At 45.8% G+C, this 16,808-nt stretch overlaps 3 protein-coding genes across 5 annotated transcripts; 1 reads left to right on the top strand and 2 right to left on the bottom strand.

Moving 5' to 3' along the window:
- Window positions 1–2,033: 2,033 nt before the first annotated feature.
- On the top strand, window positions 2,034–7,184 carry tmem151ba (transmembrane protein 151Ba; the record flags this gene model as incomplete). The annotated part of the gene is made up of 2 exons (XM_061270780.1): window positions 2,034–2,059; window positions 5,753–7,184. Coding segments are annotated over 2 exons (1,458 nt in total), but the record flags the coding sequence as incomplete, so codon positions are not given.
- Window positions 7,185–7,981: 797 nt separating this feature from the next.
- On the bottom strand, window positions 7,982–10,800 carry tcte1 (t-complex-associated-testis-expressed 1). The gene is made up of 5 exons (XM_061270982.1): window positions 10,410–10,800; window positions 9,774–10,330; window positions 9,235–9,684; window positions 8,476–9,138; window positions 7,982–8,014 (listed from the first exon to the last, which is right to left on the bottom strand). The coding sequence occupies exons 1-5, from the start codon at window positions 10,555–10,557 to the stop codon at window positions 7,982–7,984; spliced, it is 1,851 nt and encodes a 616-aa protein (XP_061126966.1). The 5' UTR covers window positions 10,558–10,800.
- A 1,008-nt stretch (window positions 10,801–11,808) lies between these two features.
- On the bottom strand, window positions 11,809–16,774 carry rnf8 (ring finger protein 8, E3 ubiquitin protein ligase). Of its 3 annotated transcripts, XM_061270682.1 has the most exons (8): window positions 16,561–16,774; window positions 15,822–15,950; window positions 15,208–15,656; window positions 14,922–15,129; window positions 12,992–13,150; window positions 12,785–12,823; window positions 12,607–12,714; window positions 11,809–12,531 (listed from the first exon to the last, which is right to left on the bottom strand). In XM_061270682.1, the coding sequence occupies exons 1-8, from the start codon at window positions 16,753–16,755 to the stop codon at window positions 12,271–12,273; spliced, it is 1,548 nt and encodes a 515-aa protein (XP_061126666.1). In that variant the 5' UTR covers window positions 16,756–16,774; the 3' UTR covers window positions 11,809–12,270. The 3 variants fall into 3 exon arrangements, with proteins under 3 accessions (XP_061126666.1, XP_061126665.1, XP_061126667.1); XM_061270681.1 differs by having other exon boundaries at window positions 14,922–15,656; XM_061270683.1 differs by having other exon boundaries at window positions 13,088–13,150; window positions 14,922–15,656.
- Between the last annotated feature and the right edge of the window lie 34 nt (window positions 16,775–16,808).

The following is a 16,808-nucleotide window of genomic DNA, read 5'->3' as shown; positions in this document are numbered from 1 at the left end:
GACCGGGAGGGAAGCTGCGCCCCGTCCGAGTCAGACTCGGTCGTTGCGGCCCCCCCGAGCCCGCACGCCTCACGCAGAAGGTCATACGCCACCGGCGGCACGATAGACGCCTCCCGCAACGCGGTAGTCGGGAAAGGCTATTCGGATTGTCGAGCAGAGTGAGACAGCACATCCCGCGGTGCCGTCTGGTTAGGCAAGGGTTTGAGAAACAGCATTCGCGGTAGACCGGCGCGGCCGGCGGACGCCCACGCGGCGTGCCGTGATCGGATCGCGCGCTCGGCCTCCGTTGATTTCCTCCAGGTGCGTGATTCGGGGCGTCTCGGTCTCGCTGCCGTACGGTCGCGCCAAGGCCTGCGGGGGCGGCGCGTAGCGCACGCTCTCGCGGCGGCCGAGGCGCTAGAGTGCGACCCGCAAGTGGGGAGGAACCGTCCACCCAACGCCGGCACGAGCCGGGGCCGGTGGGGGCCCTACCAAGGCGGGTCATGAGTGCCAGTCGGTCAGTTCGGGAGAAGGGGAGGGTACTCGGAGGCCCGCCGGGAGCAGACGGGGGTCCGGAAGCTGAGGGGGGTGAAGGACGGCGGCCGGGAGCAGACGGCCGTCCCCGGGAGGGGGGTGTTTGTTCACGTGCGGACGCCGGGAGCAGGCAGCCGTCACGCGATTCTGCCAGTCGTTCCCACCGGCCTGTGTTTAAGGAGGCGGCCGGTCCTCCGTCCTTGGATGGATAACATTCGCAGATTTTCGCCCGACCTGTGTTTAAGGAGGCGGCCGGTTCCTCCGTCCTTGGATGGATAACATTCGCAGATTTTGGCCCGGCCGGTGGTTTGAGGAGGCGGCCGGTTCCTCCCTCCTTGGATGGATAACATTCGCAGATTTTCGCCCGGCCTATGTTTAGTGAGGCGGCCGGTCCTCCCTCCTTGGATGGATAACATTCGCAGATTTTCGCCCGGCCTGTGTTTAAGGAGGCGGCCGGTTCCTCCTTCCTTGGATTGATAACATTCGCAGATTTTCGCCCGGCCTATGTTTAGTGAGGCGGCCGGTCCTCCACGGAGAGCGACCCGCAAGTGGGGAGGAACCGTCCACCCAACGCCGGCGCGAGCCGGGGCCGGTGGGGGCCCTACCAAGGCGGGTCTCATTGCCTGTCGGTCAGTTCGGGAGAAGGGGGGGGGGTACTCGGAGGCCCGCCGGGAGCAGACGGGGGTCCGGAAGGTGAGGGGCTGAAGGACGGCGGCCGGGAGCAGACGGCCGTCCCCGGGAGGGGGGTGTTCGTTCACTTGCGGACGCCGGGAGCAGGCGGCCATCACGCGGTTCTGCCAGTCGTTCCCACCGGCCTGTGTTTGAGGAGGCGGCCGGTCCTCCACGAGATTCTGCCAAACCAGCCAAAGCGGACACTTTACGGCGCAAGAGCCGTTGGCACTTATAATTTTTTCGCCTGAGTCGGTGCGACTTCCAGGAGGAGAGGCTGATTTTTCGCTCTTTGTGGCCGACACCCGGAACCAGCGCGGAGCGTACACTTGACTGCGCAAGAGCCGTTGGCACTTAGGAAATACCGTTTTTTTCCGTGTATAGTGCGCAAAATTTAACTAATTTATTGTCCTAAAATCTGGAGTGCGCATTATACATGGGTACAAAATTTTTTTAAGTTTTTCAATAAGTTTTTTTTTTTTTTTTTTTTTTTAAGTCCCAATGATCGTCACACACGCAGGGAGGCAATGGGTCCCATTTTTATAGTAGTCTTTGGTATGGTCTTAACTAGGCTGGATGTAATTTTTTTTGTTGGCGTTGATTTCTCCGACTGCCCGTAAACGCACCACCGCGCTCCGTGCGCGCACGGGAAAGAGGCGGCTCTGTATGGGAGAGACGTTGAAGAGGAATAAAAACACCCTTGGAAACCAAAACTTGCCCCTCGTCGTGACTCGGAGCCGCAACAAATGTTTCGGATTTGTGTAGGGTACATTGTGACAGACAGCAAACGAGCAGGTGATCGAGCAAGCCTTGTCTGATACGAGAGCATTGCGGTCGCATGGAGCGTGTTTGAAGTGAACAGCAGAGAAGAAAGGAACAAGGCAAAGTGTTGTGAAATAAAATGCACAGAACGGATGCGCAAGACACGTCAGCTATATAAAGAGCGAGAGTTGTTTTCTTCCTATTAGTTTCAATTCACAGTTTAATTAGCAGTTTCAATCAGCAAATAACAAAATGCGTATTACAGGTAATATTTTATTTCACAACACTTTGCCTTGTTCCTTTGGTCTCTGCTGTTCATCCTAAAACACAAAGGCGCTCTTTAAGCAATGCGACAGTGAGCGCCCGGCGCGCTGCGGTTGCGCGACCGCACCAAATTAAGCTCCCTGCGCAGTGCGCACTGAGGTCCACTTAAATTTTAGAAAGTAAATCAGAACTTTAAAAATATCTTCTAAATTTCAGCGACGGCTCTGTCACAATAATGCGACCAGCGCGGTGCAGTTGGGCGGTCGGCGGCGCGCTACGGTTGAGCGTTCTCTCTCGCACTCTCTCTCTCGCTCTCTCTCGCTCTCGCACACACGCAAACCGGATATCATACGGAGGCCGCCATTACAGATGCGCAGAACGGATGCGCAAGACACGTCAGCTATATAAAGAGCGAGAGTTCAGTTCTCTACCTAAATCCGTATTACAGGTAATATTTTATTTCACAACACTTTGCCTTGTTCCTTTCTTCTCTGCTGTTCACTTCAAACACGCTCCATGCGACCGCAATGCTCTCGTATCAGACAAGGCTTGCTCGATCACCTGCTCGTTTGCTGTCTGTCACAATGTACCCTACACAAATCCGAAACATTTGTTGCGGCTCCGAGTCACGACGAGGGGCAAGTTTTGGTTTCCAAGGGTGTTTTTATTCCTCTTCAACGTCTCTCCCATACAGAGCCGCCTCTTTCCCGTGGGCACACGGAGCGCGGTGGTGCGTTTACGGGCAGTCGGAGAAATCAACGCCAACAAAAAAAATTACATCCAGCCTAGTTAAGACCATACCAAAGACTATAAAAATGGGACCCATTGTCTCCCTCCGTGTGTGACAATCATTGGGACTTAAAAAAAAAAGTAAAAATTTACCGTTTTTTTCCGTGTATAGTGCGCCCCCATGTATAGTACGCACCCCTAAAAATGGCATGCTGATGCTGGAAAAAAGCTTGTACCCATGTATAATACGCACCCAATTTTTATGAATTTTTAAAAAAAAAAAAATTAATTTTTTTTTTTTTTTTTTTTTTTTTTAAGTCCCAATGATCGTCACACACGCAGGGAGGCAATGGGTCCCATTTTTATAGTCTTTGGTATGGTCTTAACTAGGCTGGATGTAATTTTTTTTGTTGGCGTTGATTTCTCCGACTGCCCGTAAACGCACCACCGCGCTCCGTGCGCGCACGGGACAGCAAACGAGCAGGTGATCGAGCAAGCGTCTGATACGAGAGCATTGCGGTCGCATGGAGCGTGTTTGAAGTGAACAGCAGAGACGAAAGGAACAAGGCAAAGTGTTGTGAAATAAAATATTACCTGTAATACGGATTTAGGTAGAGAACTGAACTCTCACTCTTTATATAGCTGACGTGTCTTGCGCATCCGTTCTGCGCATCTGTAATGGCGGCCTCCATATGATATCCGGTTTGCGTGTGTGCGCGTGTGCGTGTGTGCGCGAGAGCGAGAGAGAGCGAGAGAGAGAGCGCAAGAGAGAACTCTCAACCGTAGCACGCCGCCGACCGCCCAACTGCACCGCGCTGGTAGCATTATTGTGACAGAGCCGTCGCTGAAATTTAGAAGATATTTTTAAAGTCCTGATGTACTTTCTAAAATTTAAGTGGACCTCAGTGCGCACTGCGCAGGGAGCTTAATTTGGTGCGGTCGCGCAACCGCAGCGCGCCGGGCGCTCACTGTCGCATTGCTTAAAGAGCGCCTTTGTGTTTTAGGATGAACAGCAGAGACCAAAGGAACAAGGCAAAGTGTTGTGAAATAAAATTTTACCTGTAATACGCATTTTGTTATTTGCTGATTGAAACTGCTAATTAAACTGTGAATTGAAACTAATAGGAAGAAAACAACTCTCGCTCTTAATATAGCTGACGTGTCTTGCGCATCTGTTCTGCGCATCTGTAATGGCGGCCTCCGTATGACGTCCGGTCCGCGATGGAGATTAAAAACAAACAATATTTGACAATAACACACCCTCAAGGATTGCACCATCGCATCAAACGATGTGTCGTCAATTATGTATTTTACTGACTAAGTGTGTTGGCCAGGATGGCTGAATGCGATGCGCGATTGACAACAAACAAGAAGAAAGGTGAGTTTTATTTCGGGGGAGATTTGTCATGTCTCGTCCCCAGTTTTGCTATGTGTCTAGGTTGCCATAGTTTCTGTTCGCGTCGCCCCTCTCTTCCTGTGTCACCTCAATCGATGTAACGTGTTTTGTATCTAAGTCCTGTCTGCCCCTCGCTCACCGTTGGATCATTGCATGTGTTACTGTCATTCTGTTCCTGTCTTTGGTAATGTCACCCTGTCTTTTTGTTCCACGACTTTGTCGGTCAGTCCTGTTGTTGGTTTTGTTGTACCATGACTTGATTTAAAAAAAAAAAAAAAAAAAAAAATTTAAAAAATAAATTAAAAATTTTTTTTCTTTGTACCCATGTATAATACGCACCCCAGATTTTAGGACAATAAATTAGGTAAATTTCGCGCACTATACACGGAAAAAAACGGTAATCTATATTTATCCTTCTTTTGTAAAACATAATGCAGATTGGAGCTCATATACTCTGCTGCCAATGATGTTAATATACTCTGTATGCCCGCTGCTTGAATGAAGGCACTAAAGAGTGACATGAGCCATAAACTGTCATGTATTGATTGTACTTGTAGAACATATGCGGATAACTCTAAGCAAATGCCTCATCGTTTCAATGGGAGTCATTTTAATGTTAAAATTAAACCTCGCAATAAGGTGCACAACCTTGTGACCAAGGTGGAAGTGAGAAGCGTTAAATATGAACATGTATTATTGACGCTTGCTTGTCACTTGAAGTGCTGCTGCTGACATGTTCGGTTCGATACATTAATGCAGTGATCCTGACTGTTGTGTTCAGCGTTTGACCTATGGAGAAAATCCAGACACTAAATACCATTTGGTTGAAATGAAACTTTTGTTTTTTGGGGGAGAAATCTTAAAACCCCTGATTTGCACTTTTATTTGCAGCCTGGTGTTTACTGTTGAATGAACATAATAGTAATAATCAGGCCCTTCCTGCATGGGACTTTTGAATCATGCCAGGGTTGCATGGCAGCCTTCCCAATAAAAGCGCGACTAACTCATGATCTAGGCACGGGGATCACTCTTTCTTGAGGTGATGAAGGACGCCACTAGCCTCTTACCCATGCCGCATCATCATTGGCTTGTTGAATTGAATATGGACATGATATGGACTTGAACTAGCAAGCACATAGACTTCATTGAAGAAGATGAAGAAGATGCAAATCCAGACAGACACGCATTGTTAGTCTCTGCGTTGCAATCCGCACAGACCGTGACATGTGCAACCGCTCATGCATAAACTATGGAAAAGCACTTACAACACAGAATATTGAATTAAATATTTCATATGCACAAGTCTTTGATTTTGAGCCATTTTTAGCTTCATAGAAGTATTTTTGCCAACTATGCCAAAGATTCTCTTATAAGCATACAAGATAACAAATGTGGTCGTACCTGTTGTGTGCAGCTGCGGCCTCAGAAACAGTCGCTGCTAAAGTCCTTGTGTCAGGAGACGCACTGGAAATGCCTGCTGCTCAGCTTGCTCATGTACGGCTGTGTGGGCGTCATGACCTGGTGCCAGGTGACCACCGTCGCACGCCTCTCCTTTGACAGCGCCTACAAGGGGAAGTCCATGATGTACCACGACAGTCCCTGCTCCAATGGCTATATCTACATCCCCCTGGCCTTCCTGGTCATGCTCTACGTGGTCTACCTCGTGGAGTGCTGGCACTGCTACACCAGGAACAAGATGCAGTACAAAGTGGATGCGGACGACGTGGCCGAGCGTGTACGGAGAATGAAGCAGGCCACGCCGTGCATCTGGTGGAAGGCTATCAGCTACCACTACGTGAGAAGGACGCAACAGGTGACACGATATCGTAATGGAGACGCCTTCACCTCTACTCAGGTCGTCCATGAGAGGGTCAACACGCACGTGGCCGAAGCGGAGTTTGACGACGGGAACTGCGGGGTGAAGGACATCTCAAAGCACTTGCAGGGCCTTGAGCGCTTTGCCATGACCAAGCTGAGGTTCACCAAGTGCTTCAGCTTTGCCAACGTGGAGTTGGAGAACTCTTACTTGATGCAGCGGGCTAGGTTCTTCACAGAGAATGAGGGCCTGGACGACTACATGGAGGCCCGTGAGGGGATGCACCTGAAGAATGTAGACTTTAAGGAATACATGACTGCCTTCAGCGAGCCACATCATCTTCCCTGGTACGCATCGCATTCCGCTTTCTGGACAGCGGCTGCTTTGACTCTTTCCTGGCCTTTACGGGTGCTAATGGAGTTCCAAACCGCCTGTGTCCACTACCACGTGGAGAAGCTTTTCGGCTTCGACTATGTGCCGTTGACACCTTCAGAGGATAATCCTTATTGTAGACACATCCCACGGGTCAACACCATCGACAGTACAGAGCTGGAGTGGCACATCCGCTCCAATCAGCAACTCGTTCCCAGCTACTCTGAGGCGGTTCTGTTGGACCTGGTCCAGCTCTCGGGAACCTGCCCCAACTACTCGGCTTGCCATCGGTACAGCAGCTACAGGCAGAACTGCCAGTGGTGCCACCACGCCATCAGCAGTTCTTCCATCTTCTCACGCAGCGCCCTGAGCATCTGCAACACGGCGAGCCCGCGTCTGCCCTTCAGCGCCAGCCGCTTCTCGCTATATGGCTCCAGACGGAACTGCCTGTGGAGGAGCGGCGGGAACCTGAACGAGCCCCCGAGTTGCCCATTGGAAAGCACACGCTGCCTATCGGGCCAGCAGAGCAGCGAGGAGAGCCCTCCGGCGTACCAGGATGCGCTCTACTTCCCTGTGCTCATTGTACACAACTACGAAGGCTGCCTCAATCACAACCATCAGTCCCTGCACAGAAACGGCTCTTGCGTGGAGACGTCGTTATGACCCTCAAACAGGATTAGGATGAAAAATAGGACAAAGGGGAACCCAATATGTTATTATTGGTTCATATACTGTGGCTTCAGAAGCTATTTTGTCAGGTCAGTCCTCTTCTGTGCTATAAAGCCAAAAATCAAATAATCAAGCACCCCTACTGCTTACAAAATATTTGTCCAATGAATAGCACTCGGTCTACAACTTTCCCTAGAAAATAAATACTGTGGAGCCTTTTTAGGGTGACTACAAACAGTGTGCTGGGTCATTTAAATAACCGTATAGTAAAAAAAAACTCTTCTTTGAAATATTAATTGGCAAAGCAAAACATTCAATGCTGGGATTTCAAATCTGGTGCAACTTGAAAATGTTTCCCAATGCCTGAGAGCAATGCAGAAATATCCCATTAGCAGAAATGGCTTGGTCGAGATGACATTACACTTCCTGGCTTGGTAAATATAGCAACACGCGTTATTAATAATTCAGTAGAGGAGCGCTAAAGGACACAAGCCCTACACTCATTTTCTTCTAAACTTTCACACTCGCTGTAAATTTTGTACAAATGCCAAAAAGACACGATTAAAACATTGTAATATCAAAACTTTGTCTACTAGTTCAGTGTTGACTTTAATACTCAGCTGTCTTTTGTATTTTATTTTACTGTAAGTGCCTAGCAATTGAGCTATCACCAAAAAGCATCTTGCCCTCTCTCGTCTAAATCGAGTTTACCTTTGTGTGTTTATATGCATGTCACCTTTTGATTGTTTCAAATGCAATGTTTTTTCTGACTTCCTGGCAGTGTAATAGAGCTACTGCTGAGATGCTGCTGCAGTTGCTGATGCCTATAAGAGAGACAAAGCAGAGAGCTGGCTCTCAAAGACGCTGAAAATAGGCAGGGGCCCTGCACTCACGACTGATAGTGTCATTTGGAATAAAACGAAAAGATGACTTGAAAGATCTGAGGGCTGCGATGCAGATGTCGGGGCGATTTTGCTAGCAAATTCCTGAGGCCACTGGATTGTTCGAGCAAATCAACAGATATGAAGTAAGACGTTGCTCTCTGGGGGAAGATTTTGTTCAATTTGATCAATCTATTTGTTTGCAGAACATGTGAAATGTTTCAGGTAAGGATGGGAATTAACAATCCGTCAATTGTGATTTTTTTTAAATAAATGCGCCCCCCAGGAAAAAAAATGCTTTCTCCGCCAGTGTTCTGAAAATCAGTTCAAGTAACTAATATTGCTTAACTACTTATCTACTTATCTACACTCAGCTTTCAAGCAAACATTTGTGAATTATTAACCTGTTTATTTTTACACTTGGATTGACTAGATTGACCAATCATCAATATGCTGCAACAAAATATTAAATAAAATGAAAAAGTCCACAAATAGGAATCAGAAACTGCTTTTGGAGGTGGGTGTTTCAGATGGTTCCTGTGGATGCAAAAAGAGAAACCATGTTTTGCTTTTTTGCATTTGAAGATTGCAAAATCGGACAACAACAAAGCAGGTTTAACAAAACAAGAGGCTGACGTCAACCATACATCATCTTGTTCTTGTGGCGCCTCATCTTGTGGTTGCACCTCGTCGCCTTGTGGTTGCACCTCGTCACCTTGTGGTTGCACCTCATCGCCTTGTGATTGCACCTCGTCACCTTGTTCCTGTTCTTCCTCTAAGTTCTGGATACTGGTGCCAATCACCTCATCGGTGATGGAGTCACTCTTACTGCTGCCAATCACCTCGTCGGTGATGGAGTCGCTCTTACTGCTGTCAATCACCTCGTCAATGATGAAGTCGCTGTCATGGATGAAGAGCACCTGGTTGGTGGCGGAGGCGTTCCTATTGGTGCAAACCACCTGGTTGATGACGGAGGCACTTTGCTCGTCGATATCCGTCAGACGGACATCGCATTCCGTTAAGCAGCTGTTTTGAACTATGGCCTCTCCCAGAGCTTTGCCTCCATCCTGTTCACATGGGAAACAAAAGCAGTATGATTAAGGCAAAATCTTGGCTATAGTTCTCAAAAACAAAGCTCAATAAAAAAGCTGTATAATACTCACAACACCCAATTTATTGCAGGAGAGGTTGATGGTCTTCAGCGTTTGATTTTTAACCAGAACTTCCGACAACATAATGGCAGTGGGCTCAGTCACGAGGTTGGCTCCAAGATGCAGATGAAGCAGGGTGCGGTTCCTCACTAAGGCCTTGGCAATGGCGAGCCCCCCATTGTCGGTCACACGGTTGATTCTTAGGTTGAGGGATAAAAGAGTGCTGTTATTGAACAAGGCTTTGGCAATGGCGTTGGCTCCCACGTCTCGAATTATGTTGTCGCTCAGGTTGAGGATCTCCAGTTTGCTGCTGTTGATAAGGTTGCTGATGGCCTTGGCCCCCTTATCTTCAATTACGTTGTGGGAAAGGTTGAGCTCAAGAAGGGATGGGTGCGTCATTAGGTGTTTGGCCAGCAACTTGCACTTTTCATCATCAATGTGACTTTCATAGAGTTGTACAACCTGCAAAAATATTAAGCAGTTCTGTTCTGAAATAATTGTTTTCAATTATTATTATTCAATTATTTGTTACATGACAAAGGGGTGCATACCTTCAAGGTCTTGCTGAATTGAAGGGCCATGGCAAGAGTCTCACAGTCTCGCTGAGCCATCTCCGTCATTTTCCATTCAAAGTTCATCCCGCAGTGTTTGACCCTGTAGGTCAAGTGGAACTCTTCGAGACAGCTTAGCTGCTTAAGGAGACTGCGGAAGTCATAGTGTTCCATATGAGCTGCATCCGAGTCGGTTTCACTCAACCAGTCTATGGCATCTCCCTTGTTCTCCTTAATGGGTGGCAGCATCTGGGAGATATCCAGCCTCTTCACGTACGCCTCACACAGCGGGATCTCATCAGTAACGGTCTTGAGGGACGTTGTCTCTGGGATGAAGTGCTCAAGAATGTTTTCCAGGTGCCTCTCGAAAAACATTCGCTTCCAGCTGTGGTTGTAGTGAGACACGTCACAAATGTCCCACCGTTGCTCACAGGCCCGCCGCCAGTAGATGCCATCATCGACCAAGTTGGCAGTCACAGAAAGGGGTAGAGAGAGCGGCAGTCTTTCCTGCACATAGTCTTTCTGGCTGAGCGTAAGCTCTTCATAGATAGGAGTTTCTGCCAAAGATGGAGCATTGGATTAGTCTCTCTAAAATCATTGACTAGAATATGAATGCTAATAAAAACAATGGCATACCCTCAAAATGTTTTACAATACAGTCTAGGCAGAGAGTTGATAAAAAGGGCACAAGGCTTAAGGACCAGTTTGGCTTTTCAGCAATGGTCCTCCTTAATCTCCTGCGGTCCACAGCTAACATAGTCGGGCCTCCAGTGAGCCTTGACATGATTGTTGGTGGTTTGTGGAGGACTACTACTAAAAAAAGTACATATAATGATCATGCATTTTGTAAAAACATGATTATAAAGCACAGCTTGTAATTTAGACGAGCCACCATCTAGATATCCTACATGTTACTTATTTAAGCCTAAATATATTGTTAAAGAGGTTTTATGAATGCACAAATAATGTATGAACAAGAGTCACTGCTACTTCAAGTATAACTGCTGCTGCAGATAGAGGGAGGCTACAGAGGACAGTCAAAGCAGCGCAAAGGATCATTGGCTGCCTTCTCCCCTCCCTAACAGACATATACAACACCCGGTGCGTCAGCAGAGCTCACAACATCATCAAAGACAACACACATCCCGCCTCCCAGCTGTTTGAACTGCTTCCTTCTGGGAGGCGCTACAGAGGCATTCGAACAAGGACTACCAGGCTGAAAAACAGTTTCTTCCCAAGAGCCATCACCGCGCTGAACTCAGAGAAAACGCCAGCTATAATACAACACCTTTAAAAAATACGTGCAATAACTATTTATCTACTTTCTGTACAAACTTCATTCATGTACCCACATTGAACATACTGTAAATGAGATTTTTTTAACCTTCATTCTTAGACTAATAGCTATACTGTAAATAAGATCTTTCACTTTTATCCTCAGATTTCCTTTTATACTTTAAATTTTGTAATGTTTGCACTAGGAAGGGAGCAGCTATCCGAAAAGCTGTAAAATGACAATAAAGGGCATTCTATTCTATCGTTAGAGAATATCCTTTGCTTTGTTAAAACATTAACACTTTTTAAAATGCAAAAAATATTCCTGCAATCATGCTAATACTGTATCATTAGCTTTGTTAAAACATCACCATTTTTAAAATGCTAGAACATTCCACCAATCATGCTAAGACTGAATTAAAAATTCAAGCCGACTTTCATCAACTGTGACTAGGCCCGTGCATTCTGACGATTTAATTGGGCAAGACTCATGGCAATATAATTTTATACACTATTGATAAAATAAAATTTGTATTTACTGTGTGAAGACACGTACCTGCTGTCTTTGTGAGCCGCGTGTTTCCATAGCTACGGAACGCTCTTGCGCCAGTCAATGGAATAACAAAGTACTGCTACCAACAGGACAGTAGGGGAATCGCAACGGCTGTGCTCAGGAAAATAAACCGGATGTTTTAAGCAAAAATGTGTACCAATAAATCGACAAGGAGCCAGGAAATTAGAAAAGTGAATGTGTCAGGGATTATACTCAAACAGAAACTATTTAATCTTTTGGCATGCAAACATATTTCCTAAAAACAAAAACAACACAGATCTTAACTCGATCAGTTTCCAAAACCTCCTTGGAACATCTTGGAGAAGCGCATCAACTGTCAAGACAAGACTACAAGAAAGTCCAGTTCTGGGTGTCCTACGAGCAGAAGCTGCTGTTATGGACATCGGCTCGAGGGTTCTTAATCCTTTAGCAGTTCACACACTCTTTCTTCACTGCGGTGAAGGGGTGGTCTGCATCCAGATGTTGACATTCTGACCAACGATGAAGGTCTTGCTGTCATTACACATTGTGTCTCATTTGTTGTGATGTCACAAGTGTATTACTGTCAGTATTCCTTCTCATCACTAATGTCTTGGTCATCCCGACATGTATTTCCTTTTGGACTGTTGAAAGTATGTAAAAGTCATAACCTTCAGCAGAACAAAAATATTATGTTGAGGTTTCGGCTCCTGCTCCAACGTGACTTGATTTAATGCACAACTCTCCTTTCCTCTCGGAGACGAGCGTCTGCCGTCTGATCTTTATATCCAAACTTAGGTTCTCCACCATGCTGTCGATGAAGTTGTTCAGCGCCAGACATTGGGTTTGGGACTTGATGGCCTGCCGGCAGATGGGGCACTCCTCTTTCTTTTTGCGCCACTGCTTGATGCAATAGCAGCAGAAGCTATGAGCACAGTTTAGGGTGACGGCCTAAAGGGAAAAAGTTGTCAATTTTTTGGTACTCCTTGATATGATCAAATGCGAGCAGCTTCTACTGACTGTCACCTCAATAAGGAGCTCAGAGCAGATGATGCACTGAAGCTCGTTTTCCAGGGTCGTAGTCACTTGCGTGACAACTTCCTCCTTTTGGGCCCTCGCCTTTTCCTTCTCCGCCTGGAAACAGAAATAGTGTGAGGTGCTACAAATGCGCTGCGCTAAAAAGATCCTGGGTGTAGAAACCCACCTTAGTCACTTCGAGTTCTTTGTTTTTGTCCAACAGAATCTTGAACATTTAGAAAAAAAAAAGAACACAAGTTCATCCATAACTAGTGGCTTTGGTCATTCATTTGGTCACATCGACGATCATTGGTTATGTTAGTGACATAGTTCCTTATTTCTTCACATATTAGATACATAATTTTATCATTTTATCTATATGTGCTTGAGTTACCCAATTACACTTTGTCAGAACGTTTTGCCTTCTATGCCTTCTGCGTCCAGCTCTGCTCTCTGTTGTTGGTGATGGTGTCTTATGTATGATGTTTACCTCCTGCAAGGTGTTTTCTAACTGCTTTTCCATCAGCTCCTTTTGCTGCTGTGTCTTCTGAGGCTATAATAAGAAAGAAACCCAGAAACTGAGCTCAATTTCTGCATGGTTGGCAGGGATATACAGTGCCTTGCGAAAGTATTCGGCCCCCTTGAACCTTTCAACATTTCGCCACATTTCAGGCTTCAAACATAAAGATATTAAAAAAATGTTTTTTTGTCAAGAATCAACAAGTGGGACACAATCGTGAAGTGGAACGAAATTTATTGGATAATCGAGACTTTTTTTTAACAAATAAAAAACTGAAAAGTGGGGCGTACAATATTATTCGGCCCCTTTACTTCCAGTGCAGCAAACTCACTCCAGAAGTTCAGTGAGGATCTTTGAATAATCCAATGTTGTCCTAAATGATTGATGATGATAAATAGAATGCACCTGTGTGAAATCAAGTCTCCGTATAAATGTGCCTGCTATTTGATAGTCTCAGGGTTCTGTTTAAAGCACAGAGAGAACCATGAAGACAAAGGAACACACCAGGCAGGTCCGAGATACTGTTGTGGAGAAGTTTAAAGCCGGATTTGGATACAAAAAGATTTCCCAAGCTTTAAACATCTCAAGGAGCACTGTGCAAGCAATTATATTGAAATGGAAGGAGTATCAGACCACTGCAAATCTACCAAGACCCGGCCGTCCCTCCAAACTTTCATCTCAAACAAGGAGAAGACTGATTAGAGATGCAGCCAAGAGGCCCATGATCACTCTGGATGAACTGCAGATAACTACAGCTGAGGTGGGAGAGTCTGTCCATAGGACAACAATTAGTCGTGCACTGCGCAAATCTGGCCTTTATGGAAGAGTGGCAAGAAGAAAGCCATTTCTCAAAGATATCCATAAAAAGTCTCGTTTAAAGTTCGCCACAAGCCACCTGGGAGACACACCAAACATGTGGAAGAAGGTGCTCTGGTCAGATGAAACCAAAATTGAACTTTTTGGCCACAATGCAAAACGATATGTTTGGCGTAAAAGCAACACAGCTCATCACCCTGAACACACCATCCCCACTGTCAAACATGGTGGTGGCAGCATCATGGTTTGGGCCTGCTTTTCTTCAGCAGGGACAGGGAAGATGGCTAAAATTGATGGGAAGATGGATGGACCCAAATACAGGACCATTCTGGAAGAAAACCTGTTGGAGTCTGCAAAAGACCTGAGACTGGGACGGAGATGCATCTTCCAACAGGACAATGATCCAAAACATAAAGCCAAATCTACAATGGAATGGTTCACAAATAGACGTATCCAGGTGTTAGAATGGCCAAGTCAAAGTCCAGACCTGCATCCAATCGAGAATCTGTGGAAAGAGCTGAAGACTGCTGTTCACAACCGCTCTCCATCCAACCTCACTGAGCTCGAGCTGTTTTGCAAGGAAGAATGGGCAAGAAAGAAAAAACTGATAGACATACCCCAAGTGACTTGCAGCTGTAATTGCAGCAAAAGGTGGCGCTACAAAGTATTAGCGCAAGGGGGCCGAATAATATTGCACGCCCCACTTTTCAGTTTTTCATTTGTTAAAAAAGTTTAAATTATCCAATAAATTTTGTTCCACTTCACGATTGTGTCCCACTTGTTGATTCTTGACAAAAAATCTAACTTTTATATCTTTGTTTGAAGCCTGAAATGTCGAGAAATGTTGAAAGGTTCAATGGGGCCGAATATTTTCGCAAGGCACGATATGTATATATATATTTTTAAATTCCAGCCGCATGTATTAAGATGCAATTTAAATACAAATCGGTTCATAATGGAACAAGATTTTCTTTGAGCATGTTCTCACCTCTTGTTGCTTCTTAGTTTCACGGACGGACCTCTCAAACATTTCCATTTTCAGCAGCTTAGCTTGGAGTGTCTTGAGCTGTTGTTGTAGCTGGTTGATCTGCTCCTCCCTAAACGGGTCGGCTGATTGGGGCTCAACTTCCAGCGAGGTCACCTGCGTCTGTGTGCTGTCTACCTGCTCCCTGAGCATGGAGATGTTCTGGCTATATCTGCAAGAGGGAGAGCAGAGAGGTGTTCTGGCATGTGTTGTCTTTGTCAAGGCAGAATGTAATGTCAAAGGGAACAACATGTGCATCTGCAAGTTGTCAAGGTCACATGGGACATCTAAGACACCACAGGCCCGCTCCGAGTCTTCCACATCTGGTTTGGGAGGGGCTTCCTTCAGCTGGGCGCAACTGTGACACTCTTGGTGCTCGGCTGGAGACAGCGGGCATGGCTGTGCCACCGACTTGTCTAGGTCCGAGCAGCGGTACAATTTAGTCTTTGAGGTAGATGGCTCCCCTTCTTCCTCAATCAGCTTCCTTTTCATAGGTACGTTCGCTACTTTGGTGCTTGTTTTCTGCCCTTTTAGCAATTTGTGTTGAATTTCTCTGAGGGGACGCTTCACAAGTTTGTAGTCAAACTCAGCTTTGGATCCCACAATAGGAACACCGAGACGCACGGAATCGCCAAGCTGAAGCAGGTGGGCTTTTTCAGTGGGTATGCGGATCCCATTCACCCACACACCATTGAGACTCTGACGGTGATCACATAAAGAACAGAAAAATATGTTTTATACACCACAAACAACATACATTTCTGTATCGACTGAAATGTACAAACTTGAAAAAGCTACACTTCAACGTCAGGCCCTGCGGTATGCTAATGAATTGACAGCACAGTCCTACTAACTAATGGGTACCTGCTTGTCTGTCACTGTCCAATGTCCATCTTCCCTTTGACAAAAAGTGCAGTGAAGCCTGGAGATCATTAAAGGGCAACATGGGGACACAAGTTGGTAGGTCACGCCAAATCCACGGCCAATAGAAACCTACACACAAGAAAGGTACAAATGGTAATTTTTGTCAGTCTTCGTGGCTGCATATTAGCACTTATGTGACGTGACAATAAAATTAACCCCCTAATATACAAGTGTAGTTCATTGATCTATCAGTACACGTGAGCAAGGCTTTTTGTCTAATGTACTGACAACAACGCTTAACAGAAGTGTTTTGTTTTGACTTTTGGGTCTTTTTTTTTTTGCATATATATAACCTACTAGTGGAATAAATTGATATTAGGTTATTTTACTTCTTTCTACTCCCTTTGAACATGTAAAACTACCTTCATACATTTTTTTCCTTGAAATTGTTTAGATTAATTTGTTCAATAAAAATCTGTCAATCAAAACTATGTATTTATTCGATATAGATTTTTAAGCTAGCTTTAAAACTGGGATCGATGCATACAAACATTGCATGAAAATCATTCACAGAGGAAATTCCACTGCATTTTTTCACTGTGAGGACTGCACAACAGACCTGCGCGATGTGATCACACAAAAATCACCTCACGTCACATAACGTCCCCAATTTAAAGGTTCACAAAGTTAAAGGTTATTTCTGATTAGCTAGCTAACGAAGCTAAATGAATGTACGAACTTGTATGTTTTCTACCAAGCGAAGCCAGTCTGAATTCTTCCCGACCCCCATTAAACAAACAACTTCTAAGTCCGAACTTTCATCCTCAGAGTCATTAGACGCAGAAGGGTCCATTGTGACTTTATCCGTCTTTATCTCATATCGTGCTGTTCTGAACGGCGCTTCAGTCGGTGGCTGTCGTAGAAAGTTTGTCATTGCGTAGAGTTACGCTTTATCCGGTATATGCTCTTCGGTATTTCCAAAGTAAA

The sequence above is a fragment of the Syngnathus typhle genome, linkage group LG22 (genome assembly GCF_033458585.1).
Source record: "Syngnathus typhle isolate RoL2023-S1 ecotype Sweden linkage group LG22, RoL_Styp_1.0, whole genome shotgun sequence".
Lineage (NCBI taxonomy): Eukaryota > Metazoa > Chordata > Actinopteri > Syngnathiformes > Syngnathidae > Syngnathus > Syngnathus typhle.
This window is presented reverse-complemented; position numbering and strand designations above follow the sequence as displayed.